The 26151-nt window shown below is 57.0% G+C and overlaps 1 protein-coding gene across 1 annotated transcript in view; it reads left to right on the plus strand.

Moving 5' to 3' along the window:
- Positions 1-26151, plus strand: part of Brsk2 (BR serine/threonine kinase 2) — a 55508-nt gene that overhangs the window by 2893 nt on the left and 26464 nt on the right. The window contains exon 4 of the mRNA XM_008854457.1: positions 63-164. Within this exon, the coding sequence (XP_008852679.1) occupies positions 63-164 (102 nt within the window). The remainder of the gene's footprint in view (positions 1-62; positions 165-26151) is intronic.

A 26151-nucleotide genomic window follows, 5' to 3' on the forward strand; every position in this document is an offset into this window, starting at 1 on the left:
GCGCCCCCGTCCGCGGTGCGCCGGGGTCCCGCGGTGGAGCCCCGCAGCCCCGGTGGCTGCAGTCGGGCGGGCGCGGCCCAAGGACACGCGGCGCCGGACCCGGGCGCACGGTGGACTGGGTAGCGCAAGCCGGGCCTGGCGGGTTCCTGGCGGTCCCTCTGCAGGTGCGCCCGGGGCCCGCATTGTGCGCCCGATCGCCGGGCCCATTGTGCTGCGGGAGGAGGGGGACGAGCGGGGCGCCCATCTGCCGTCTGCCGCGGCCGCGTTAATAGGCGTGCTGCCTGAGCAGCTGCGCCCCGGCCGCGCGACCCCCACCTCCGGACGGCGGCCACCGCCCGGCCCACTGGGCCAGACTCTTCCAAGCCCGGACCTCCCTCTGCGGTGGGAGTGAGAGCGCAGCCACCGTAGGAGGGTTGGACAGCGCCTTCCTCCCGGTCCCAGGCTTGAGCGTCAGCGACGTTGGGCTCCCCTGGGGAGAGAGAGGGTGGCAGTTTCTGAGCCTGGGCCATACATCCCCGTCTGGCTGTTGGAACAGACCGGGGCCGTCAGCAGAAGCTATCTTCCCCAAGGGCCCTCGCTGTCTTTACCCAGGCAGGTTCCCTCTCTGCACAGCTCTCCCCTAGGCCAACAGTGAGCCCAGCCACCTTGCATTTGGCTAGCTTTCCGGGACGGGCTGGGCTTAGCCAGCCCCCTCATCTGGTCAGCCAGGCGCATTCACACAGTCGTCTTTGTGGGAGGCTGGGACTCAGCCATTTTCTTTCTTCTCCCAGGACTGGCCTGTCTTCTGCCTGTCCAAAGGTTCGACTGGCACTGCCCACATCTCCGTTCCCTTTGGAGAAGTTCCCCAGAGTCTGTGCAGGTTGGGGAGTGGGGGATGGCAGGAGGGTGCAGTGCGATTCCGGTGGGGGTTTTGGGGTCCTCTGTAAGCACCCCGGGGCCACAGGGAGGCAGTGATAGAGGCGGTGTTTGGAAAGAAAGTGGGCCGGGCCAGGTTCTGGTTGTGATGTCACTGAGGCAGTGGCAGGAGGTGTAGTGGCCCCCAGGAACTGTATCTTCCTGCCCTGGAGCTGACCCTTAAGCGGGGCAGGGAACCCCAAGGCACTGAGCCCTGGCCTTGAGAGGGAGACGCGAGCAGCTAGTGTCCCACTGCGTTCCAGATATGCATGTTTCCTGGGATGAGCAACTGTGGTTTGTGATATTCCTGGTGAGGGAAGGGCCCCAGGGCAGCAGAATGCAGAAGGCAGTGAAATAATCTAATTATTGCACCAATAAAATGTTGTTATAAGGAGCCCTGGGCATGTAAGTGTTGACAACAGTGAACGATGTGTGATATTCGTGGTCTCTGTGGGCAGGGGCTGGCCTCCCTGTCCTCTCTGTGGAGTTACGCGGTCTCACGGTTAATGACACGGTGATAGCCGATGGCCAGCAAAGATCTGCAGCGTTACTCCTGGGCCCTCAGTCTTCTCGGGAGTTCCAACCATCAGGGTGCAAATGTGCAACCCAATAGGCTGCCCAGGGTACCTGTCTTTTTCTACTGTTGAGGGTTCATCTTGGTAGATGTGGACCCTGAATGTGCATTTGTTGGGCCTGGCCACTCAGCACCAAATGGCGGCAAGCCTGTGTGTTATCCCTGGATGGGGCTGGGACAGACTTCATGCCAGGAAAGCTTGGTGAGAGAGAGCAGGCCAGACCTCTGTCCACTGCTGCCCTGCTTAATGCTGATCTGAGGACTTCTTGTGGCCATGACCATGTGGGTGTCGTGGGGACACAAACATAGATGGCCCTCGGCTCCCATCCACCTGCTCATTTTAATGCTAACCTTTGCTACTCTACTGTGTCTGTCTGTCCACATGAACCCATTCCTCTGGGTTGTGGATGGGATGGTCTCATAGTAGTAAGCCTTGTGGACTGGTGTGTGAGCCCATTACCCAGGAGAAGGTGGACCCCAGGATGCTTCCTCCGTGGAGTCAGATGGAGTGGGAGGCGTGTTTCCCTCAGCCTTCCAGGCCTGGTAGGGTTCAATGTACCTGTTCCTTTGTATCACCCATCAGGCAGTGGCTCAGCCTTGCCTGGCTGGCTTGGGCCCAGCGGACTTGCTCCAATCACTCTGCTGTTGTTTGCCTCTCCATCCAGCTGCTGTGACTGTGGTCGAGCAGTCATCTCCTTTCTTACCATGTGTGTCCCTGTAGAGTCACCCTTGGCAACCCTGGCTATCTCTTCTGATGGCTAGCCCACCTTGGGTCCAGGTGCCGAGTGAAGCCAGAGTGCTTGGAAACCTCAGGAATTCTGGCCACATGAAGCTGTTCAGGGATTGGGGGGTTTTAGAGCTATCCACCAGGGGCAGGTATCCCTGGGCTGGGGTGGGAATCCACTGGCAAGGACACTGTGGGACTTTTCCCTGATCTGAGACTTGTTAGTCCAGCCCCCTCCTGAGTTGTCCCTGCAGAGATGGAAGACAGCCCCTGCTGTTGAGGGCACCCCCAGACACTGGACTTGGCGGGGAGAGCCAGGTGCTTCAGGAGGCAGAGGTAGGACTGGAGGGAGGGTTGCATAGGCTGTGCGGCAACGGCAACGTCACTCTGCCTGTCAGGCAGAGCAGGGCACTTTCCTGCCGATGCTGGAGCTCTGCCCTCTGGGTGGACTTGCAGTCCAGGAGGGCCTGTGGAATCTGGAGGAGATAGAGCTGACAGACTCCTCCACTCCTCAGAAAGGGGTCAGCCAGACCAAAGAGAGGGGCTGCCTTCAAGCTCACCTGACTGGCCTCACAGGTCAGGTTGAGAGACCTGAGACATCCCTTCCATTCCCAAATGGCTTTAAGAAGTTGGCTAGGAGCTCTGTTGGCTGGCAGGCTAAGGAGGAATCTTGGGGTAGAAGTAGGCTTGAGGGTGAGGCAGGTGGGCAGAGAGCTGATTGGGGAAGAGACAGGTTAGAGAGACTTGGGAGGAGAGATAGGTCAAGGGGGAGACAGGTAAGAAGGGAGACAGATGTAGAGGAAACGGGAGAGAGGGATGTGGCAGATCCTGTGGGTGGCCCAAGCCCAGGAGTGTAGGTGCCCATGGGTGGAGGGCAGTTAAGTGAGCCAGAGGTAGTTGTGAAGATGGCTCTTGGGGCCAGATGGCTGCTGTGCCAGGCCCTGCAGATGGGCCAAGCTGGTAAAGGTCTAGGCTAGTGCATCCAGTGGGGAGCTGTGTGGGGCCAAGGCCCAGTGCCCCTGAGACTGAGTTGAGTGGATGGGACCTGGTGGCCTCTGCAGGAGTGAAGGTGGGTGGCAGGTAGTGTCTGGTGTTCACCGCCCATGAGGCCCCTCTGGCCCTGACTGTGAGTCCTACAATTATGCAGCCCCCTTCCCACATCAGATCCCAGCCATCTGACCTAGTTGTATAAACGAGGACGTTGGGGCTCCAACTCCGGCATTTTGTCTAGAGTTGTACTTCTTAGTGACCGAGAGAAAGTTCCTTCTCTAACCCAGGGCCACGTTCGGAGCTCATGTTAGGTGGTGTGCAGCTCCGGGGACTGCATGGTTCCTGCCTTTCTTCAGCCCTGCTTGGCTTCCCACTGTGGTTGAACCTGCGGGAACCGCCGCCCTCCTCCCCCGAGTGCGCACTTCGCCCGGATCCTGTTCCCTCTGACAACTGTTCCCGCAGGTAGCTGGGCACAGAGTCTTGATCAAGAGGAGGTGCATTTCAAAGATAGGCAGTTCCTGGCGGGGTGTTCCAGGGCCCTGTCCTGGCCTGGCCCACTGGGACACCTGAGTGCATCTGTGTCCCTGTGCACATGGGTTTCTGGTCTGTCACTGGCTGTCGGGGTGGGGTCTGCTTGTACTAGAAAGGTACGCTGCACGGCAGGCACAGGTGCGCTCACTCTGAGGTATACCGTGTGCTCTGGGATAGAGCCCATCTTGACATGGAATACCATGTGGGCTTTGAGGCCCAGCTGTGCCCTGAGTCCTGTTGTGATAGGCTTGTGCAGGATGGGCTTCCAGAGTGCACTGTGCCCTGCCATTGCCTGGGGAGGGGGCTGTGTCTAGAGGCACTGGAACAAGACGCTGTGTGGCTGCCCTGGCTGCACACTGCAGCAGGGCCTCACTGGCCCTCACTGTGACCCGAAGCTGAGGCCCTTACCGCTCTTCCCTAGGCTCTGTTTCTGGAAGATCCTTGGGCAGCTCAGAGGTGAACGGTCACTGAGGCCAGCAAAGATCACCACAGCTGGTCGGGGGGCGGGGAGCTCCAAGTCCCACCCTATCCCTGGCTGCCTGAGGTGGCCAGAGCTCTTCTTTCGTGTGGGGGTAACTAGCTGTTATCATGTGTAGACTGGGGTGACTGGAGTGTGGACGCCCCCTTCCTTGCCGTGTATCACCTTTCTGCCCGACCAGTCACCTAACAGCAACCTGAGGCTGGCAAGGTCTGTACCGCATCTGTTACCAGTGCCAGCCAGGCCCAGTCTTGGACACTGCCTGTTCAGTGTGTACGCCATGCTCTGGTTGCCTTCTGGATTCTCTTCTGGTGTTTGTGGAGTGGCCCTGAGTGCGGGACGGGCTAGGTAAGGGCATTTCATTTTTGCCCCTGCCCTGGCACCTCATGTCTGTGCCACACAATGAATGACAGGCCCTCCCCAGAGCAGCCACCAGCCATTGCTGAGGTGGCCAAGTCACTGGAAGTCCCATTGTCTGGGCCCTGGCAGAGTTGTAAGGAGGGTCACTTTGGAGTGACCTAGTGACTCAGAGGGTCCCTGGGAAGGGTTACCACCCATGTGGGCAGGCTGACTTTTGTGGGACCAGGCCTGGTGGCCCCACATTAGAACTTAATGGGGACGATTCTGCACCGCTGGCCCTGGAGGCTGTGCACTGGCTACTCACTGCCGGAAGGGCTTTGAGCTTTAGATGAGGCTGGTTGGTTGTTTTCAACTTGACACAGACTAGCGTCACCTGGGAAGAGGGAGTCTCAACTGAAGAAGTTCCTGTGTCGTTTGGCCTGTGGCTGTGTCTGTGGCATTTTCTTGATTGCTAGTTGATGGAGGAGGGCCCAGCCCGGAAGAAGCACCATCCCTGGGCAGTTGGGCCTGGGCTGCATAAGAAAGGTAGCCGAAGCCGGGTGTGGTGGCGCACGCCTTTAATCCCAGCACTCCACAGAGGCAGGTGGATCTCTGTGAGATCGAGGCCAGCCTGGTCTACATAGCGAGTTCCAGGCCAGCTGGGGCTAAAAAGAAAGAAAGAAAGGTAGCTTAGCAGGCCAGGGAAGCAAGCGTTCCTCCATGGTCTCTGCTTTAGTTCCTGCCTCCAGTTCCTGTTCTGACTTCCCTCAATGACGGACTTTGACCTGGAAGTGTAAACCCTTCCTTCTCAAATTGGTTTTGGTCATTTTTTTTCTAATCACCACACCGAAAAGCAAATTAGAACAGGCCTCCGTTTGTGGGAAAGGGTTTTCCTGGCACGTTTGTGAGGATCCAAGGCTGGGCATAGTGTCTCATAGGAGCCAGGAAGGGTGCCTGGCATAGGTCTCCTGGGGGTGCTATGGAAGATGAGGGTCTTTTCGCCTCCTCTGTGTTGGGGTGGGGTCCCCTGTTCTGCCCTTTACACTGACCCTGCAAGAAATTTGTGGATCCATCAGAGGGCCTCCCTGGTTCAAGCTGAGACCTAGTGTTCTCTGGCTACTAAGGTCCCAGCCAAAGGTGGCCAAGCTGCCCACAGGCAGAGTTCTGCAAGGCCTCTCCCAGCTGAGCCAGGCTGCCCAGGGCTCTGGGCAAGATGGAGGCTGGGATTTGGCTGAGGCTGCAGAGACAAAACAGAGATTGTGTCAGGCCAGCCACTGCTCAGGGGCCAGTCCGCTTGGTCCAGGCCTTGTTTCGTTGCCTCTGAAGGACCAGTGTTCTGGATCCCAGCAGATGGGAGCCAGCCCCACCCATCAGATGGTGCCCTGAGAGTCCAGCTATTCGATAGAAGCCTCCCCTTTTCTTGAGGGTGGCTTCTGGTGTGCAGGCCTCGGGCTGGGTATAGGGTCTTGCCTCTGAACTAGAGTTCAGCAGTGCCTCCCTGGCCCACTGTGAGGGTCATGTGGGTCCATCTATGTAGAGTAGAGCCAGTGTCCTTACTTCCTAACTGTGTGGGAGGACAGAGCCACTTTCCCTGAGTGACCACAGCATCTTCATGAGCTTGGTTGGGATTAAATAGACAGCTCTAGGTTCTTAGGGCTCTGGACTGGCCAGGATAGGTCATAGGGCTAGCTTAGAGGCCAGTAGGAGTCCTGGGGTCCTTTGAGGGTCTCTGAGCAGGAGTCGTTTGGCCGTTTAGGGGATTGCGGTGCCTCAGGGACATTCATGCTGTTGCTGCCCACTGTGTGCTCAGGCTGTGCCCAAAGGTCCTAGAGGGTTAGGGTTGGCCTGGGCCCTCGGGCAGAGGCGTGAGGGCAGCCAGGACAGCTGCTGCAGGGCCAGTGACGCAGATGGGGGTGGCTACACGTCAGCTGAGGCTCAGAGCCGTGGGCGGTTTGCGCAGGGAGCATCTGAATGTGGCTGCTTAGGCACTGCTGGGACAGTTAAGCCAGGGAGCCCCAGTCACCCCAGTTGCCCAGCAGCCCTTGCAAGGGCAAAGGTGTCAGCATGGAGGCTGGGGTGGCAGTACCTGCTGGGCTCTCAGGGCTCAGGGAATAGGGCTACTGGGTTGTGTCACATGGCTGTGGGTCCCTGAGGCCTGCTCCAGGGGCCCATAGCCAGAGTGAGGCTAACTTGCCAGGAATATTGTCACCTGGTCTAGCTTGGCTACAAGCTCACCTGGGTTCCTGGGCCCCTGGATGATAGTTTTCTGGACACATGGCCTCACCATGCCAAGAGGTCTTCCATCCTGGCCAGAGATCCCTGTCCAAGGAAAGGTGCTGGTTAGAGGGGCCACCATCAGGCCTTGGTGCTGGGGTGAGGGAGGCAGTCCCTGAGGTGGATTCTTCATGACTTGGCCCTGGGGTCCATTGGCCAGATGAAGGGGTTGTTCAACTTCTGCCGTGTGGGCAGGTGCCGTCCCTCCCCCAGGCAGTGAGCTGCAAGTTCCACCTCCAGCCTCACTCTCAGACTGCCCCCTGCCTGTCCTGGTGGGATCAGGTCCTTCAGAGATGAATGGGGACCTGGAGTGGCTGAGGGTATGTACACTCAGAGCCAGTTTGACCCTGATGGCCTGAACGCCAACCCTTCTTATTCTAGACCTTGTTGAGGCACTCAGAGTCCCTCTGGATTTTGAGAATGGCAGTGCCCTTTTCCCTGGTTGCTTCTAGTTCTCATGATGCCCAGTCTCAAGTCTGGTGAGGCGGTTCTTTGGAGTCTCATTGTGTCTTCCCTCAGGGCTGGTAGGAGGCTGCGGACATGCTAACCTGCCTCCCCCTAAAAGGCAGCTCCAGCCTGAGCTTGAGGCGCTAAGGCAGGCCTCAGACCATAGCAGGGGGTGTTTGGGACTGTCTGGAGGCCCTGGGATCAGGACCATCCTGTGGTGCAGTTTGCATGCAGAGAGTTCCCAGAGCAGGGCTATCCCTGGGGATTAGTTGAGTGCCCAGACTGCAGTAGGGAATTCAGTCATCTCCAGGGATTAGTCTCCCTGTTAAGGTGGCAGGGGTGTGATGGTGATATGGCTGGGGGAGCCCTCTTGTGCGGGGCCGAGTGGGGCCTCTGACTCCTACTGTGACCAGCAACACCCTCAGGGTTGGCCATGTGGCAGACTAAGGGACTGAGACATGAGGAGAAACAGGACAGATGGGCCCTTCTGCCTGCTCCACTGAGGGGATTTTCCTGGAGTCCTCGTTTGTGGAACAGGAGGCAGAGAAAGGTGATGGGATTGTGGTAGAGCCGGCTGGCCAGATGTGCCCAACCAAGAGAATGCTGGGTACCACAGCCTCTTAGGGCTCAGAATGGCAGCTCTCCTGGCTTCACAGGCCCTTGAAATAGCGAGCAGGCTGGTTTTCTGCCTTGTCACATGTGCCCTGTCTCCAGCCTGGTGGGCACAGGGGATAATAGGGACTTGGAGCAGCAGCCCTGTGGGATTTCTGTGACTTGGGGCTCTTGTGGGAATTGTGTGCCCAGTGCTGGGTCTGCTCTGAATTATGGCATTTCCAGACAGGATGCAGACAGGGGTCTCCAGACAAGCAGACCCCGCCTCTCCCCAGCCCAGTTCATCACCAGCAACATGGAGCCCGTTTTGCTTCATCGCTTCCCCCATTTATTTGGAAACAAATCCTACCTGGTAAAATGTTCCAGAACCTATATCAAAAAGACTCAAGATCACAGAGCCGTTACCCCTCCGGAAATCCACGCTAGTTCTAAAAGTAGTAGAAACTGGTCCAGCACTGGACTGTAAGTGTAGAGGGCTCTTTCCTGGGGCCTGGACCTCTGCTGCCAGCCACCTGCATTTGCTGCCTGGAAGTGGCTGGTGCTTGCTGGGCCCCAGGTTGGGGATCAGCCCCTGGGGTCCTCTGCCTTTTGTCCCAAAGACCTGAGTTTTTGTCACACTAGCAGCTGGCCCTGCAGGGTACTCTTCAGGACTGACCTGAAGAACTGTGGGAGGCCATAGCCGGCCTTCTCTTACCATCTCTGCACTACCTCAGTCTGTCCGTTGTGGTTCATGGGTGCCAAATACCACCAGCACCAGGCCAGGCAGCAAATACGGACCCGGCACTGCCCAGTGATGGCAGCTCACACATTCAGAATGTCCACTGCACACCGTGTATGCATGCAGCCTCTGTCTCAGTGGGGGTAGGTACCATGCCAGAGGAGTGGGATCCATTTTAGCTCTGTTGTGGGCGGAGAGGCTGATACTTTAGAAAGTGTAGGTGGGGCAGGCCTCTTGGGAAAGTACAGCAGTAGCCTCTCCTGGGTACTAGGCTTGCCTTAGGCCCTACCATCTGCCTTGAACCCTGCAGGAGGTGAGACTAGGAGGAAAGCCTCCGGGCTCAGAGTTCCTCCTGCTTTTCCCATATGCTGGGCAGGGCAGCAGTTCCCCTCCCTGCCCATTGGCTCTTAGCATCCATCGTTAGGTAGAGGGACTTCCATCCTCTTGAAGTATGAGAACTTTGTGAATGACCACTGGGGACAGTGGGCACAGGACTCAGTCAAGTGACCTACCTGTCCACATTATCTGCTCCAGGCCTCACACACCAATGCCCTTCTCCATAGAGCTTCTGTGCTGACACACACAGCCTGTGGCCTCAATATGTGGCCTCAGGAGCTGGGAGCCAGCAGATAGTGGAAGACACTGCCATACTGTCTTGGCATCTAGAAGATGCTGGGCATGTGGTGTGGGCATCTCTGGAGGGAGTCTATATTTTTAGGTCTCCTGCCTGGGTTTGGGGGCTGCTGTTGCAGGCTCAGTGTCTGTGAGTCAAGGCACAGGTATCGTAGGTATGCGTGTGTTTTGTGGTGTCTGACTAGGACTGGTAGTCTGGAAGAGCAGGCTGCTCCTCAGCCCATCAGTTCATGTGTATGGTGGGTCGGGGGACTCGGGAACCCTGAAACTAACATGACCCTGAGCAGCCCCAGACCCCTGCCCACCCTACATTGAGAGCCCCTGGCTGTTGGGTGCAAGCTCTGGAGACCCCTGCCTACCCTCTCTAATTCACAGAGAAAGCTTTGGCAAGCCCAGGTGGTGCTGAGACATCCCAGTCCCTGGGTCTTCCTGAAGGTGTGTCCTCAGGGCCCACTGGTGTGTCCTCAGGGCCCACTGCCTGAGCTCCTGCCTGCCGAGAACTGTCCAGCAGGTCTGTGCTGAAGTCCACGGCTTCTACCAGGCAGGCGTTAGGGTTAGGGCAATGCTGCTAGCTGCTGGCCCTCAGACCCCTAGCTTCAGCTGTACAGAGCTTTGTGAAGGACTCGGGTTTTTGGTCAGTTCCCAGATTTGTCTCCCAACTGTGTCCTTGTGCTCTGTGTTGGGGAAGTGGGAAACAGAAACCGATGTGCATTGGGCCTCCTGTAGCCAGCCTTGGCCAGTCCTGAGAGCTCTGGGCACAGCCCTCCAGCTGCCTCTGGCAGAGAATGCCCCTCACTGGCACTGACTCTGATGGTGACCTCTTGTGCAAGATCCTCCCTCAAGGGGCTCCGACTGCAGGAGAATGAGGATACGACTTTACACATGGGTACCTAAGGGTGGGCGCAGGTCAATGCTGTGGTACAGCCTGTCCCCTGTCCTCACTGCCTAGTGTGTCTTGGTTTTACAAATTATTTTATGTATATAAGTGTATTATGTGCATGTGTGTAAGTGCACTCTGTCCCGTGATGCCCACGGAGGTCAGAAGAGGGCATTAGATCCCCTGGAACTGGAGTTACGGATGGTTGTTAACCCTGGAACTGGAGTTATGGATGGTTGTTAACTGCCATGTGGGTGCTGAGAACCAAACCTGGGTCCTCTGCAAGAGTAGCCAGTGCTCTTAACCACTGAGCAATCTATCTCTCCAGCCCCACCAAGTGTCTCTTTTTTGGGGTTCTTATGGCTAAGGGGTAAAATGCAAGAATGTGCTGGCCTCGGTTGGCTGTCAGAGCAGAGACTGAGGAGAGGCTGGCTGTGGGCCAGGCCCTAGGCTACTTCATCAATCCCACCTGATCCCTGTACCCCACCTCTAGGAGAGGGGGCGGGGACATGGAAGTGAGAGCATGCTGGTGCTCTCCTCCAGCTGCTCCAATCAGGCTCCTTCATCTCCTTGGGGCTTGATCCCGGGCTAGCCTTCCTGACTCCCTGCACACAGTGAGGTCTCATTCTGGCCCTGTCACCCACCCTCCTCCACTGGTCTAGGATGGGGACAACTAACTGGAAGCAGGTGATGATTGGAATGAGGAGAGACCTTAGGGATTCAGGGGAGGCTGCTGAGCCAGCAGGTTAGTGATGGGCCAACTGCTGGGTCATCTAAAAAGAGGGTACTTGTCTCAGTGGAGGTTTATGGGCACCAAGTGCCAGTGGACTTATGCCTTGTCATAAGTGACACTCACAGTACCCAGCAAATGCCTTGGGGTGATAAGGTGGGCACAGCTGTGAGTGGACTTGTGCACAAGTCCAATGTCCTGTTCCAGCCCTTAGAAGACACGCCAAGGGTCTGCCTGGGTTCCACTGGGGACATTGTCCACTGACGTCAAGACCCAGTGTCTGTAGGAAAGGGTCATTCTGTAAGCCTAGCAGAGGCACTTGGTAATCTCATTGTCCCCCAGAGCTTGGTTTGCTGTTCTACGCACGTGACTGACTCTTGCCAGCAGGGGTGGGCTTGCAGCAGCACCGCCACCTGACCTCTCCTGTGTCACATTGCCCTGTCTGACATACAGCCCTGGAGTCTATGCATTGCCTGTGTGTGCCTTGACTGGCATCGTCTACAGGAAAGGGCCACAGCCTGGCTATGCCACTTAGGGGTCAATGGCAGTTAACCCTAGGCCCAAGGAGGCAGACTGATGGCCACCACCCCAGGCCACATTGGCTTTGGTTTAGGAACACTGTGGGGGTCTACCTTGGAGCTCCTCAGGTGGTGCTGGCGTGACACTTCCACCAGGGAGGACTCTTGGGGGGCGGTCCCAAGCTGTTCCCCTTGTCACATGCAGGGCTGCTGGTGGGGTGTGTGCTGGCTTGCAGCTCCTGGAGCTGGTCTCTTGCTGGTAGACAGTTGGCTTTGGAGGGTGGGCATATCCTCTGGGAAGCTGACTGGCCCTGTGTCAGGGGCAGTGAATGGGGTCCTTTCTGGGTGACAGAAATCTGGAGAGCAGCTGCCAGCCTCTTGGCCTGTCCTCACTGCCCAGGCTGGGTAATGGCTGCCTGATGTGCTTTGGCCCATGAAGTGTCAGCAGGATTCATGCTGTCTAGGTGGAAGTTTCCAGAGCCAGTGCTCTTCCCTGGCCCCTCTGAAATGCCTCAAACATACAGTGTTTCCAGCTAGCTACAGCTGCCCTGAGATGCTGCCTGACCCTCTGTGCAGGGCCTTACCCCCGACCTCTCCACCCCAAGGCCCACAGGACTGTGGGACCTGAGCTGTCACGGCAGCTGCTTCTTCCTTTCTTGCATCCCCTTGCCCACTCTTCTCCTGTCTCCTCCCCTGCATCCTCCCTTGCCCATACCTCTTCACACCTGCCCTCCCTGAAGCTGTTCCCATTCCTGGTGCTGCCTCATTCCTGACCCTCTCTCTGTCACATCCTCTCCTCAGAGCTCCCTCCTAGGGCTACGAACCTCAGAAGTGGGGTGGGGGGCATGTGAGAACAGAGCCAGCCAGATGGTCCTGCCTGGTGCCTAGTGGGGGTAGGGACAGACATGGGGCTGGAGACCCCACTGCACAGAATCAGGTCCTCTGACTTCATGGTCTCGCATCCAGAGGAGACTGGGATGAGATGAGGAAGGGTAGACCTTTGGGATGAGGCAGGCCTTGAGCCTGAGTGCCAGCCTGGAGATGGAGAGGTGGCCAGTGGCACCCAGGGAAGGATGCTGCTGTTTGGAAGGAAGCACCAGGTATGGGCCAGTGAGCTCTGCTCTCTCCCTGCCCTTCCTGCCTGCTGCCCACTAAGCAGATTCTATTATTACCCCACTGCAGATTACTGGCCGCCTGCTTGAGGATGGACAGGCAGGCACTGGGGCGGAGGCGGGACCAGCATTCCTGTCCCTGACAGCAGGTGACTGCAGGGCTCAGCGTGACTTCCCTCCCTGACTGTGGCCTCCCACTGGCATTGCAGGCCAGGCATGCATCCATCCGTCTGTCTCCGTGATTATCTCAGTAGCAAGTCCCTGGGTCAGGACACACACACACACACACACACACACACACACACACACACACACACACGAGAGTGGAGTGGGCCAGTCTGCCTCATCTTTCTTGACCACAAGGCTACACGGGAACAGCTGGGCTCCAGCTTTCTCCTAGTTCACTGCTTCTGTTGACCCCTGCACCAGGACTGGCACGGGCGGGTGTGGGGTAAACCCTGGCCAAGTGACCAGGGAGGTGGTCAGAGCAGGTATGCCTCACCTGTGTGGAGAGAGTCGATTGGCGTGCTGGCCCTTGCTGACCTGCTGGGCCCTGTGGTTCAGAGTAAAGGTGGAGGTCTTCTCTGCCCTTATGCCTCAGAGATGCCACGGTTCTGTTGGTGAAAAGGTCCGGGATGACCTGCCAGGGCGCACCAGACTGTGGAAGATGCTGCTGAAGGACACTGACGGGTGGCCATGCAGGGGCTGGTGGGGCAGGTAAAGCCCTGGGTCTTCCACCTTGTCCCTGGCACTGGCTGTACTTCTGGGAGAGCCTTGGTATGGCCCATCTCTGGGCTGTCGAAGAGCCTGAGGGAGGTATCAGGGTGCTGACAAGAGGGACCTGGAGCCTGGCTGCTTAGGGATGGGTACGAGGGTGTGTGCCAGTCTTCAGGCCTGTGTCAGAGTATGCAGTGTGTGCAGGTCTGTATGCGTAGAGCTGTGCGTGTGTGCATGTGGTATGTGTACCTGTGTGCAGAGATGTGTTTTATGTGCAGAGCTATGTGTGTGCAGATCTGTGTGTGCACAGTGCAAGCCTATGTGTGTGTATGTGCAGACATGTCTATGCAGGCCTGTGTGTGTGCATGTGCAGACCTCTGTGTGTGTGTGTGTGTGTGTGTGTGTTCAGGCTTGTGTGTGTGTGTAGGCATGTGTGTACAGACCTCTGTGTTTTGTGTGTTTTGTGTGTGTGTGTGTGTGTGTATGTGTGTGTTCAGGCTTGTATGTGTGCAGACCTGTGTGTGTGTGTATGTGTGTGTAGAGACCTCTGTGTGTGTTTTGTGTGTGTGTGTATGTGTGTGTTCAGGCTTGTATGTGTGCAGACCTGTGTGTGTGTGTATGTGTGTGTGTGTGAGTATGCAGGCGTATATATATACAGGCCCATGTCTTGCAGGTTTGTGTGTCTGTGTGCATGTAGGCCTGTATGTGAAGGTGTGTGTGTGTGTGTGTGTGTGTGTGTGTGTGTGCGCGCGCGCCTGGTGTGCCTGCCTGTGTGTGGGATGACAGGCAGTGAGTGACTCCCTGGGGCTTCCCTAGGAAGGCATTCCCCAACCTCATTGCCATGGCAACCCTGTAGCCCATCCCTCTGGGCCCTGGAGGGATGGGGCCTGGCAGGTGCAGAGCAGGAGGAGCAGCTACAGGACTCAGAGCTCTGCAGGGCTCTGGTGTCTGTCCTCAGCTAGGTCTGTAGGCTGCAGGGCTCCCTCCAGGCCCCACCTTCCAGAGCCTGCCACTGCAGATCACCCCTCTGGCTACCTCAGCTGTGCCCAGGGCTGTACTCCTGCCCTCCCTGCCATGTCCTGTATGTCCCTGGGAAGCTAGACAGCTGTTGGTCAGAGCACCACCACCAGCTGTGTCTCCTCTGGTCACACTGTGGCATGTGTGCAGAAGTCTGGTCTCCCACGGAGGCCAGTGGAAGCTCCTAGTGTCCAACCCTCAGCTGTGGGCATTAATTTTACCCTCCCCACTCTGCTGGACTTGACCACGTCCCTGCTGACCTCCCTACCTCCATCCTGCATGTACCTTCCAGGAAAATGCTGGTGCCCTCCCAGACCCCTCTCCTTCTGGGGCCCCCAGACCTGCCACTCTGAAGTGGCTCAGCCAGTGGCCTAATCACCTGCTTCCAGCCCCTCATCCTGCGCCCTGGGAGGGAAGAAGAGTGAGGCTTCCTTAACTAGGACACCAGCTTAGAAAAATGATTCACCCAGTTGAATTACTGAGTAGATAAGGGATTCATCAAAAAATATCTCATTGGGCTAATTTTACAGTATTAAATTGCAGAGACCAGTTAATAAAAATGTAATTTGATCACCTGGCACTGTAGGGACTGGAGCGGGGGGACCCCACCCACCTCCTAGCAAGGAGTGTGGCCCAGCAAGGAGGAAATTCCCAGTGCCAACTGGGTGAGGCTCCAGGGGGAAGGGTGAGGCACTGGGGTGGGGGGGTGTCTCTCTGGGTTCTCTGTATGCACTGAAATTATCAGTTTCACAGCACTTGTGGCCCCAGATAGGGGAGCCAGGGAAGGTCCCCCCCAGGCTGGGGAACCGTTGGAGTGGCCCCGGTGCTCCCTGGAGGAGGCTGGGGGCTCTCCCTGGACACCGTTTCCTGCTGCCGGGCCTCTGAGATGCATGTGGCAGGTGAACACCCCACTGGGACTCTAGCTGAGGAGGGGGCTCCAGTGGCATCACACTGAGGTCTCTGGGCTGCTTCTGCAGTCTCCATGGCAACCAGTGCTGCTGGTACTGGGCCAGAAGTTACCAGGCTGTGACTGGCCAAGAGGAAAGGGGGACCCCTGGCTATAGGTTCTCAGCCTTCTAGCTTCCTAATGGAAGGCATGGAGCTTTCCGTCATCCCCCACTATGAGGGTGTTGATGGTGGGTCTTGGAGTAGATCATGGACCCAGGCCCTTGAACTGCAGAGTTCAGGTCTTGGGACCCTTTCTTCCATTTCACCAGCCTCTCTCCTCCTAAGGTACCTAATGTTCAGCCTGACTGTCCGCTCTTGCCAGTTCATGGCCTAGGGAACACAGGCCTAGCCTAGCCCCCCTCGATTCTCCTCCACAGTGGGGCTTCCACAGTTGGCTGCGGGGGGCTCTCTCAGCCAGCCCTTGCTCTCCATCACGCCTGTGTGTGGCTCCACACTCAGTTCCCTGGGGAGTTTACCTGACCATCCTGAATCCCAGATTTAGGGGATTGGAGTTCAGTGCCTAGACCACAGGTCACTTTTTACCCAGAGGTCCGTGGCAGGCCCTAAGGCAGCTATTGGAGTGGTTAGGGTGGGCATACACCATGTTTTCCTCATTCCCCAGTCTGAGCACCTCCTTACTGCTAAAGCCCTGAGTGCTGTAGCCCCTTGGTAGGGTTGGGGTGGGGGTCTAGCCTGTGCTACCAGTGCAGCTCTGGCTCTGGGTCCACCTGTAGACCTCAGCCTGGTTACAGAGGGTAAACAGCCGTACCTGCTGCTCAGCCCGACTCTGCCCTGGGAACAAGGGCATGAGTCCATCTGGAGGAGAGCCTTCAGGGGAGCCGGGGCCTCCTGGGACGTGACCCAGCCTGTGCTGCAGGTGTGGTGTCTGGGCTGTCTTCCTTTCCCTGTGGCTTGATGTCCTCCCTGAACTCTCCTCCCTTCCCAGGAGGTCTGTCCCTGAGCCTGAAGGGTGAGCTCTCCTGGTGCTTGGAGTGTCCTGAGCACTCTAGGCCAGCTTCCTTGAAGGTACTGACAGGTGGGGACAGTCCCTCCAGGAGTCTTCTGTGCCTCCTGGGCAGGGCACATGGACCCTTAGCTCAGGTGTCCAGCCCTCTGTGTCTGTCACACACCGAGGCTCTTGGGGTTCCTAGCTAGTTGGAGCTCTTTACATACAACTAGGGTAGGGGGACGTGTCCCCATTCACACAGGCCTGTCAGTGTTTGGCATGGGTTTGGGTTGCAGGAGTCACTTTGTTTCCTTCAGGGTCCATGTGGCATCCTGAGGGCTGGGGTGTGCACTGTGCGATCCCATTTATGAGGTCTGAGAAGGCAGACCACGTCCATGCGTGAAGCCAGCCATGGTTGCAAGGAACACAAGAACACTTGGGGGCGGGGGGGAGCTCTTGATTGGCTGATGACCTTGTGCGTATGTCCTGAAGCCAAGATCAAATAGTGTCTGAAATTTTTGCAGCTGTTATAAGTCAGTTCTGCTAAGAGGACTGTAGGATATGACAGGTGGAGTGCTGGATGGCAGCTCTTGGGCACATGAAGTCTAGAACAGACTTACCACTTACTCAGCATGTAGCCCCACGGGTCCCTGGCGCTCAGGAGCCCTTTTGTAGGAGTGCCCTAGCACTCTGCCTTAAAGAATGGGGAGTCCTTCAGTGAGAGGCTGGGGGCTCAGGTGTCACCCATGGAGCCCAGCCATGATGTCACTGGGTGCCTTTACTGTGAGGGCACAGTAAGGGAGCTGGGCCACTGAGCAGCAAAGCTTAGTGTTCACAGGTCTCAGAACTGTGTCTAAGGCATGGTGGGGGGAGGCACAGAACCCAGCCCCAGCTAAAGAAGCCAGGAAGGAAAGGATGGGGGTGGGGAGCTGTGGATACTCCTGCCTGATCTGCTCCTGTCACCATGGCAACAGATGGAAGTTTGGAAAGAAATAAGAGGGAGGTGGCTCTATATGAGGCGGCAGGGATTTGGAGACAGGGGCTTTTCAAAGTTTGGGGGTGGAAGGAAGGCTGTGACCTCAGACAGCTGGAATCTCCTCCCAGGGCCATAAAACTGACCCCTCAAGACCTGAGGGTGGGCTTTGTACATAAGGCTCTGTCTTCTATCTAGGGTCTCCCAGACTGGCTTCCTGGGCCAGAGAGGTAGGTTGAAAAGTGTTCCATGACTCCAGCTGGACAGCTAGTGGGTTGAGGTGGACAGCAGGGTGGAGAGCTTGGTGGTGGGCATGGAGACGGCCTCCCTGGGGCACCAGCTTCACCCACGCATGTCCCACTTTGCTCTGGGTCCCTTTCTCCCCTGTTCCCAGAGAGCTTCCTGGCCTGACCTGGCAGGCAGGGCTAGGCTGTAACACCTGACTCTCAGACCCAGCTCTCACTCAGCACACCAACATCTTCAAGGCCAGGCTGGGGACTCAGCCCAACTCTTCATGGGGCATTCAGAGCCTGGTACATGAGGGTGTGAGTGAGGGACTTGGCCTTGTGGTCAGGCCTAAGGAAACAGTGAGTCGTTTACCATGGGGAGGGGGAACAGACCCAGGGACGCCAGCCGTGGGATTCCCAACTATTATGGGAGTTGGCACCAGAGCCAAGACGTTGGCCTTGAGTGCACTGCCCACTGTGCGGGAGGGCACTGCTGGCTATGAGCCTGGCTGAGGTGCCCAAGAGCAGCTTGCCAACCTGGCCTGGCTTCCAGAATGCCAACCTGCCTTGCCTAGCAGAGCATAGCCTCCAGGCCCCAGTATGCACCCCTGCTGTGTCTGCCTTTAGGGGTAGTGGGCTGCGTTCCTTGGGCAAGGCCCGGTGCAAGGGACTGGGAACCACAGAGGCAGGTGGGAGGCATGAGGGGGGTGGGGGAAGGAGGAAGGGAGGGAGAGAGGGAGGGAGGGAGGGAGGGAGGAGGGAGGAGGGCTGGTGTCAGCGGTGTCTTCTCAGGTGGAGATAGTGCTGAGGGTCACACAGGAACTTCCAGCCCAGCATGGGCCTTGGTGCCCAGACTACACAGTGATGCTGTGTATCTGCCAGTGTCTGTGGGGTCCAGGGCAGAGTGTGGCTTTTATTTCACAGCGTCAGGGATGCAGCAGGGCCTCTTGGGCCACCAACATGGTAGAGGGAAGTATATAAGCTCACCCGACAGCCCCGTGGATCTTCATGTGCTTCTCCCTCTCTACCACAGGTGTATGGGCCCAGCCAGGATTCCTGAGAAGGGTGGAGTATGTGTTGAGGCTGGGTCTTTGTCTCAAAGTCCCCAGGGCTCACACTAAGCCAGGCTGGAGCCAGCTGGCTTGGGGCACCTCTGGAGGCACTGTGGTCCATTTTGGACAGTGTTTTCTCCAACCATTAGCCTGTAACCTCCAGATGGTCCCATCAGGACATCGTTGAGTGACATGTCTGCCAACCCTACCACTCTCCCTGTCAACCGAGGGAGCTCTGCCTTCCCAGCTCCTGGATTCTGAGCTGATTTCCAAAGCCCCCACAACTATAACCTTCCCCATATGGGGCCTTTAGGAGGTGCTGAAGGGAGACTGACTGCCTCGAGAGACTGCGCTCCTAGAGGGCTAGTGTAGCAGATAGTGGGCCTGAGCAGCCCCCTTCAGCCTGTGAGGGCCCTTGGCATAGATGTTGGTAGGAAAGAGGGACTCTGTCCTGATCTGGATCCTGTGGAACCAGGTATATTGGGAGACATGGGACATCTCTGCTTCTGTGAAAGGATGCCAGGCCCGTTCGTCCCTGCCCAGTACTAATGGAGCCAGGAAGCTGGACCAAGCAGAGGGGAGAGAGAGACGGCTGTAGTGAGGCCCAGGCTCCCTAGATACCCCTGGGTTGAGACTGCTCCAGCCTCAGGCATTTGTCTTGTGAATCCCAAGACGCTTCTGCACAGGTGTATGAGAATGACCTTTCTCTCCTGGGCTGGCAGCAAGGCATCTTCAGGCTAACAAGCTGGGTGGTTTGGGACCTCCTGCCTCCCTTCTATGGTAGATGATCCCCTGCAAGCCTCATGTCCACTTGGGTGAGGGGGACAACATGTTGGCCTTACCTGCTATCAGAGCTGAGATCATGGGCTGACACAGGCTGACCTCAGAACTTATCAAAGTCACCAGCCTGGTGTGAAGAGGCTGGGCCTTCCCCTGCTGTCCAGCCTTGCAGTCCCCTGGTTGGAAGGGGGTTCTCTGGGCCTTGGTGTGGGAGGCTGTCTCTGTTGGTAACATCCAACATGAGGGCCTATTTGGAGAAGTGGGGTAAAGGCAGAGGGGTGGCCTCTCCCCAAGGCAGAGAAACAAAATGGGTAAAATGCTCCCATTCCTTGAGTGGGTTAATCTCACTGTTTTCTAATTAAGCACATTCCCCTGGAAGGCAGGAAGATGGGGCAGGTGGAATGAGTGACAGGCTTGGGCAGCCAGGCTGGGCTTGGGGAACCACTGGAAGGATGCTGTGCTCATGTACCTGGTGGCTCTGTGCTAAGATCTGGCTTTCATGGTGTTGGGAAGGCCAGGGGGCTCGAAACTTCTTCAGTAGTGTTTTTGTTGTGGTTTTTTTTATTCCTGACACCAATGGATGCCTTATACTCATGACATGGTCCGTTTGCATGTTACAGTGTTCCTGAGGCCTTTGAGTTTTGTGGCATTGTTTATCTCTTATAAACTCTTGGGGGTCTTTTTGAGACAGGGTCTCCCTGTAGCCACAGCTGGCCTGGAACTCACTATGGAGGCCAGACTGGTCTTGATCTCAAGGATATCTGCCTGCCTCTGCCCCCTAAGTTCTGGGATTAAAGGTTTGTACCACCATGCCTGGCTAAACTCCAATTTTTGGTAAGATTTATTTCATTTTTTATTTATGTGTATGTGTTTATATGCCTGTATGCAGGTACTGGTGGAAATCAGAAGAGGGTGTTAGAGCCCCTGGAGCTGGAGTTAAAGGCAGTTGTGAGCCACCTGGCATGGGTGCCAGAAACTGAACTCTACAAGAGCAGTATGTACTCTTAACCGCATCTCTCCAACTCCTAAGCTCTGAGTTTTTAAAACTCTGCGTCCATCTCCATGCAAGCAACCCCCCATCACCTGGTCTGTAAAGTCCTCTTAGGAGCAATCCCTCCCTCAAGCTTCCTGTAGCCTCCTTAACTTCCTTGACTGTGGCCTGCTGGGTAAATACCTCTGGGCCCACTGCCGACTGAAAGTACCATTCCCTCCCACCTGTGTTCGAAGTCCACGCCAGCCTGTTCTGGAGACCTAGGTGATCAGCAACTTAGCTTTGCAGGCTGCCTCTGGGCAGTGGAGGTGGCTCCTGGCTTGACCCTTGTGTCAGATACTAGTGACCTTTCAGAGGGGGAGGAGCAATTATAGGTGGCCGAGACTTCAATTGTGGGAGTTTGGCATTTGCTGTCTACGACCAGGAGAGGGTGTCAGGACACCATCCTTCAAGGCTGAAGGAGGGAATCAGGTCCTGACAGACCAGGTGATAGGGAAGCCTGGCTCCTGCCCCTCCTTGCCTATCCCAGAGTTGCACAGATGACGTTATACTGTCTGGCAGGGACTTGGGATACCAGATAGCAGGGTCACGTGAGGCCAAAGCTCCTTTCTCCTTGCACACCCCTTCCCTTCCTGGCTCAGAGTCTCCTTCAGTGGGCACTGACCTGGAGGTACACTCTACAGAGGAACAGCAGGCTCCGGTCCCCCATTTGGGTGATGGGCAAAAGAGAGCGGGGGGAGGGGGTGCACAGTCAAAGGGCTGCAAGCGTGTGAAATATTTCAGGGCTTAATTAATTTAATTTGAGAGATTCCTTTTCAGAGCATGAACAGTTGTCTCCCCAGAGGCATGCTCCTTCTCTGGCGCACTGGTGGGCGTCCTCTCGGTCTGTGTGGAGGAGCTTTGCCTGCACCTGGTTGCCAGACTCCCCTGGTATATGCAGTGATGGGGAACCCTGGCTATAGCCATGGCCTGGAAATGTGGGTGCTCAGGCTGTGGGGTGGGAAGTGGCTGGGGAGGCCGCATCAGTACCCAGAGCTGTGTGGCTGCTCAGGAGAACGTGAGTGCTTTCATGTCTGTACAGCTAGGCTGGGGGTAGGAGGGGCCATGCTCCAAGCCAGTCTGCCTTTGAAGCAGCCTGCTAGGTCTGACACCCCCGACCCAGGAGCCAAATCCTCTGCCCTGCATGTGCCCCCAGGCATCTTGATACCTCTGCCTGCCAGCCCTGAGTTCTAGCCTAATGTGATCTTGTAGGAGGGTTGGGAGGAGAGGGTCTGGCTGGGCCTTTTGTTGAGGAAATCTGAGGGTTTTCGTGGGCCAACGGCAAGTCTCTGGAACCCCGTTTTAACGGTCAGGCTCTATCCTCAGAGCACTGGTGTGGGCCCGCAGCAGGCAGAGGGAGACCTCTATAGCCTCTGCAGACCTGCAGCGGACTCTGCCAGTGCTGCCCTACTGACATGCAGTGTCAGGATGGTCCTGCCTGGAGCCCTGAAGCCCCAGGTTGGGTGCTAGAGATCCAGGGGGACACCCCCACCCCCAGCTCAGCTCTGAGCAAATCTCTGCTCTCCCATGCTATCCAGGAGGCCCCCCTCCACCTGATAGCTGCCCTGTGCTGGCTACAGTGCAGGTAGCTGTCCATGGTCAGAAAGCTCTTGTGGCCCCGGGCTCCTTGGGACCCTTCTGTCTTTTTGACCCCACCCACCCTGCTCATGGACTCCGGTTTCCCATCGTGGCTGTCCATGGAGAAACAGTGTGGGTCCTCTGCATCCTTCAGTTTGGCAACCCCTTTGTCCAGGCCTGGTAGACAAACTGAACCTGGACAGAGGGGGTGATGCTGGGGACACCACCCATCCGCAAGTCCTGCCTGCCAGAGCAGTGTCAGGAGAGTGTGCCCGCAGGTCATGTGAACCCAGATCTCTGAGCATGCCAGTGCAAGTGTATTTGCTAGGGACAGTCACGCTGCCGTGAGCAGTGCAGTTCTCGTGAATGAATCCTCGTTAGACGTATTAGGTTTGTGGTGATGAATGAGCATGTGTGTGAGCCGAGTTGGGCCTCCAGACACACATCTCCAGGAGAGGTGCATCTCTCGGAGTCTGCAGGGTGGGCAGGGCTGGTCTTGGGTGCCATGAAGAATCCTCGCCTTTCTCCAGTGTCAGGTTGCTGCTGGTCTTTGGTGGCCCTGAGTCCAGCTGATCTCACATTGGAATTTGTAACTCAGTCATGTGCAAAGCCCCTTTTAGGTCACATTCATGGGCTCCAGGCCCTAGGATGTGCACACACCTTTGGGGTTACCCTCTGATCCCCTCTCTGAGGCTTGGGGCCCCAGGTGGGTGCTGGCACGTAGAGTTATACATGGCAGCACACTCCCCATCGAGGCCACCTCCTCTGCACCCTTTGGGCTGCCTCCTACTCTGGGTCTCCTAGAGCCAGGTGAATCTCTGTATGGTGAGAACATGGAGGGCCAGGAGTGGAGGGAGTGTTCATGGGAATGGCCTCTAGCTCTCCCCAGGACCTTGCCCTCCCAGGCAGGCATGGGAAGAGCTGTGGAATCCACGTGGAAGATGGGGAAGGGTTAGGAGCCTCTTTACTGGGGTAGAAACACAGCCATGGGAGCTTCCCCAGCACTTTAAAAGGGGAAAGGGATACCCCCCCCATTCTAGAAGCCTGTTTTGTGTTTGGCAGGGACAGGGCGTGGCTGAACTCCTGCCCTCTGCCCTCCCTGTTGGCCTGAAAGACCAGACTTGGGACTCGTTGAGATTAGTGGAAGGTATAGGTCATCACCGCCCATCACCAGTACCCTCCACTCACAGGTCCTGTGGGGCAGGCTGTGGGTGCTCTGACCATGGGACTCCCACCAGGAGGGCTTCTGGGGCCATGGTCATGATTGGAGATGAAGGGGAACTTAGCAAACTGATGCCTTTGAGCCCTGCCTGTTGCTCTTAGAGAGCCGTCTTGTTTTGCTGGGGCTGTGAAGGGGAGGAGGTAGAGAAGATGGAGCCTTGCTGGAGACCCTGCGACGGGGCGGGATTGCGTCTAGCCAGGGTGCTGCTGAGGCATATCACTGCCTTCTGTACCTGCCCTAAGCATCATCCAGAGGCTTGAGAAACCGAGTGTTCATCCCTCTTCTTTGTGGCTGGTCATTCTGACACTGAGTGGACTAGGGTGGCAAACCCCATTGTCTCCTGATCCCTAGTGTCAGGAAGTTGAGGTAATTTAGCAGTGGCTCAGGTTAGCTGAGGCCCCCTGCCTTTGCTGTGCCCTGGCTTAGTTGTGGCCCCGGCTTGATGGCCCTGGCTTAGTTATGGTTCCAGCTTGGGGTCTGATGAGGTTCAGCTGGGGTATTGGGGAGAGAGGGAAGCTGCTCTCTGCTCAGGGATAAAAAGCTGCTACTAATTTCTCAGCAGGAGATGTTTCTCACAGTATTGACTCCACACTGGCCTGGTTTCTGGGGCCCCACGGCCAGGAGAGGTGTGTTGAGGGAGGGGCTGTGCATGGTGTCAGCAGGAAACCTCTGGAGGGCTACTGCCTGCCAAGGACCCCACTGCCACCTGGAGTAGTGAGACCAGAAGAGCTGAGACCAGGAGGTGTCACATGCCCAAGGGGTCTGCCTCTGCATCATATCCTGCCAGCATGGAATCTAGTGAGCTGGATGGCTGCTGCCCGGAGGCTTTCCTCTCTGGTTTAAGGGTGAGCTTCTTTGGGATCCAGCTAACCCTGTGGACCACTGCCTCTGGTCTCCAGCCCTGATATGGGGGATGGTGCGTGTGTTGGTGATATGGCTGGCCCACTGTGGTGGCTCAGACTGCTATGAAGCTGTGACACCTCCCAGAGCCTGCTGAGTTGTCACGTTGCTCCTCAAGGGCTGTGGGCTGGCAGTGCAGGCTGCACTGCTCTCAGTGGGGTACTGCGTCTGCTATAGAATGCCTGCCCCTGCTGGAGGGGGACTGTGGTCCCCCAGGTGCCCTCCCTGCATCTTACTAACTGCCACCTTTAGGACTAATCTGCTGTCGTGAGCAGCCTGGCCAGGGTACGTTGGTCTCTACATGGCAGATCTATTTTTCCCAGCATGCCCCTTGAAGCCCACACAGTCTGGCTGCATGTCCCGTCTGTTCACAGGGAGATGGGAACCATTGCCCTGTCACACCCCCACAAGTCCAGCCCACAGTGAAGTGGAAAATGGGTCCGTTTGTTGTGGTGGTTGTTCTTGGAGCTGAGCTGCCTGGGGTGGGGGTGGAGGTCTTGGGATAAGGCACCTTGGTCTCAGATGCAGAGTGGTCACAGATGGAGGAGGCACAGGGGACCCTTAAAGCATTCCAGGGATTGCTTGTCTAGAGCCTGAGGTTGGAGCAGGTACCTCTGTTCGACTCAGATGGAGCTGGGTTGGTGTGTTCATCAGCTGACCGGGGCTGGCACTCGGGTGCATCCTACCTGGTGATGAACCTCACTCCTCAAAACCACAGGAGAGGATGCTGCTGGATGCTCGTGCACTGTACCCAAGCACTAGCTGACTGGGCAGGGCCTGGCCCCCAAGTCTGCCACAGGCCAGGCCCTGCTGCCCCGTGCTGGTGGTGTTCAGTACCAAGGACAGCAGTTCCCAGGTGCGGCCCTCCCTACATCCCGGCAGCTAGGGGCTGAGGCGCTGGAGGGAGAAGGCTGTGTCCTCTGCTGTGCTGTGGCTCTCCTCTCTGTTCTTGCTAGGCCTGGGAAGAGGAGATGACTCCTGGTCACTCTCTGAACCTACTCTGGCCAGGACAGGGGTGAGTAGAAGCTGGGGGGGGGCAGTCCCCAGGGTGACCGCTAATGAGATGGGAAACTCTGTGGGCAGGAAGGGTATGGTAGGTACACACAAGGATGTGCAGACAAGATGTGCCCCCCGCCCTCCGCCTGCATACATCCCAACACCTGGCTGTTTCTGAGGCCCTGCCAGGAGCTAAGTCCACCAGTGGCAGGCCTGGGGAGAGGCTAGGGAGATGTCTGGCACAGCATCCACTCTGATGGCCCTCTGGGAGGGTTGGCAAGAGGTGAACGTTGAGAGTTGCTAGTTAGAGATAGCCTGAGGGGAGGAGGGGCCCTGGGTCCAGGTCACTCAGGGGCTGGCTCCTGGAAGTACCTGACTAAGGCATTGCCCCTCCTGTGCTGGCCTTATAGTCCTGGGACAGGACTTGTGAAGCCAGCCTAATTTAGTCAGTTATTGTGACACTGGTGGTATTTATACCCCAGCACCCCTGGGCTGCCAGGCCCTGAGACATCAGTGTTGTGTGGAGTCGGAAGGGCCTGTGGAAGCCACACCTCCCTATCCAGCCCGTGGCCCTTGTCCATATGCTCCTGTCAGCAGGTGGCCCAAGTGTATGTGCACCTGCCCAGGACCAGCCACACCCAGGAGGGCAAGCTCTGGGCATCATGTGCTCTGGGTTCTCTCCACAGGACAGGCAAGCTGCTGTAATCTGGCCAGGCCTGCAGTGAGTCCCACGTGCAGTGGACACGTGAGGCTTGAGTTGCTGCTCATGATGTGTTGGCAGGAGGGGACGCAGAGCAGTGCAGGTGTGAAGGTCTGTGATGACTCCGTGGGAAGAGCTGATGGTTCCTCTGTTCCTCTGGCTGTAGTGGATGGGCTACATCTTGGCCACGTGAAGGGGTGACTTGAAGAAGCCACCTGCCTTACAGAGAGGAGTTGGGTCTTGAGAGCTTGGCCCTGAACCCAGATCTGTTAAAGTCCGGGATATATCAGGAGATCCTGGGGCATTGGGAGCTTGAGAGCTGCATGTAAACGCTGTCTGTGTCTTCCTGGTGAGGCTTCTGAGGAGCAGAATCCTGGGATGTAGTCACGGGGACCCAGTGGATAAGCAGACAGTGACAGCCATGTGTTTCCCAGGTGCCCTGACCAGGTATGGAAAACCAGAAAAGGAGCTGACAGAGTGGATCATGGTCTCCTGGGGACCCAGTGCCTGTGTAGCCACAAGCTTTGCTTATGATACAGTGGGGTCAGCTGGCAAGGGGACCTGGAGAGGGCCCTGGACAACTTGGCCGCTTGTGAGGAGGGTTGTGTGATGAG

This window comes from Nannospalax galili, unplaced genomic scaffold, assembly GCF_000622305.1.
Source record: "Nannospalax galili isolate Female #2095 unplaced genomic scaffold, S.galili_v1.0 scaffold507, whole genome shotgun sequence".
Classification (NCBI taxonomy): Eukaryota; Metazoa; Chordata; class Mammalia; order Rodentia; family Spalacidae; genus Nannospalax; species Nannospalax galili.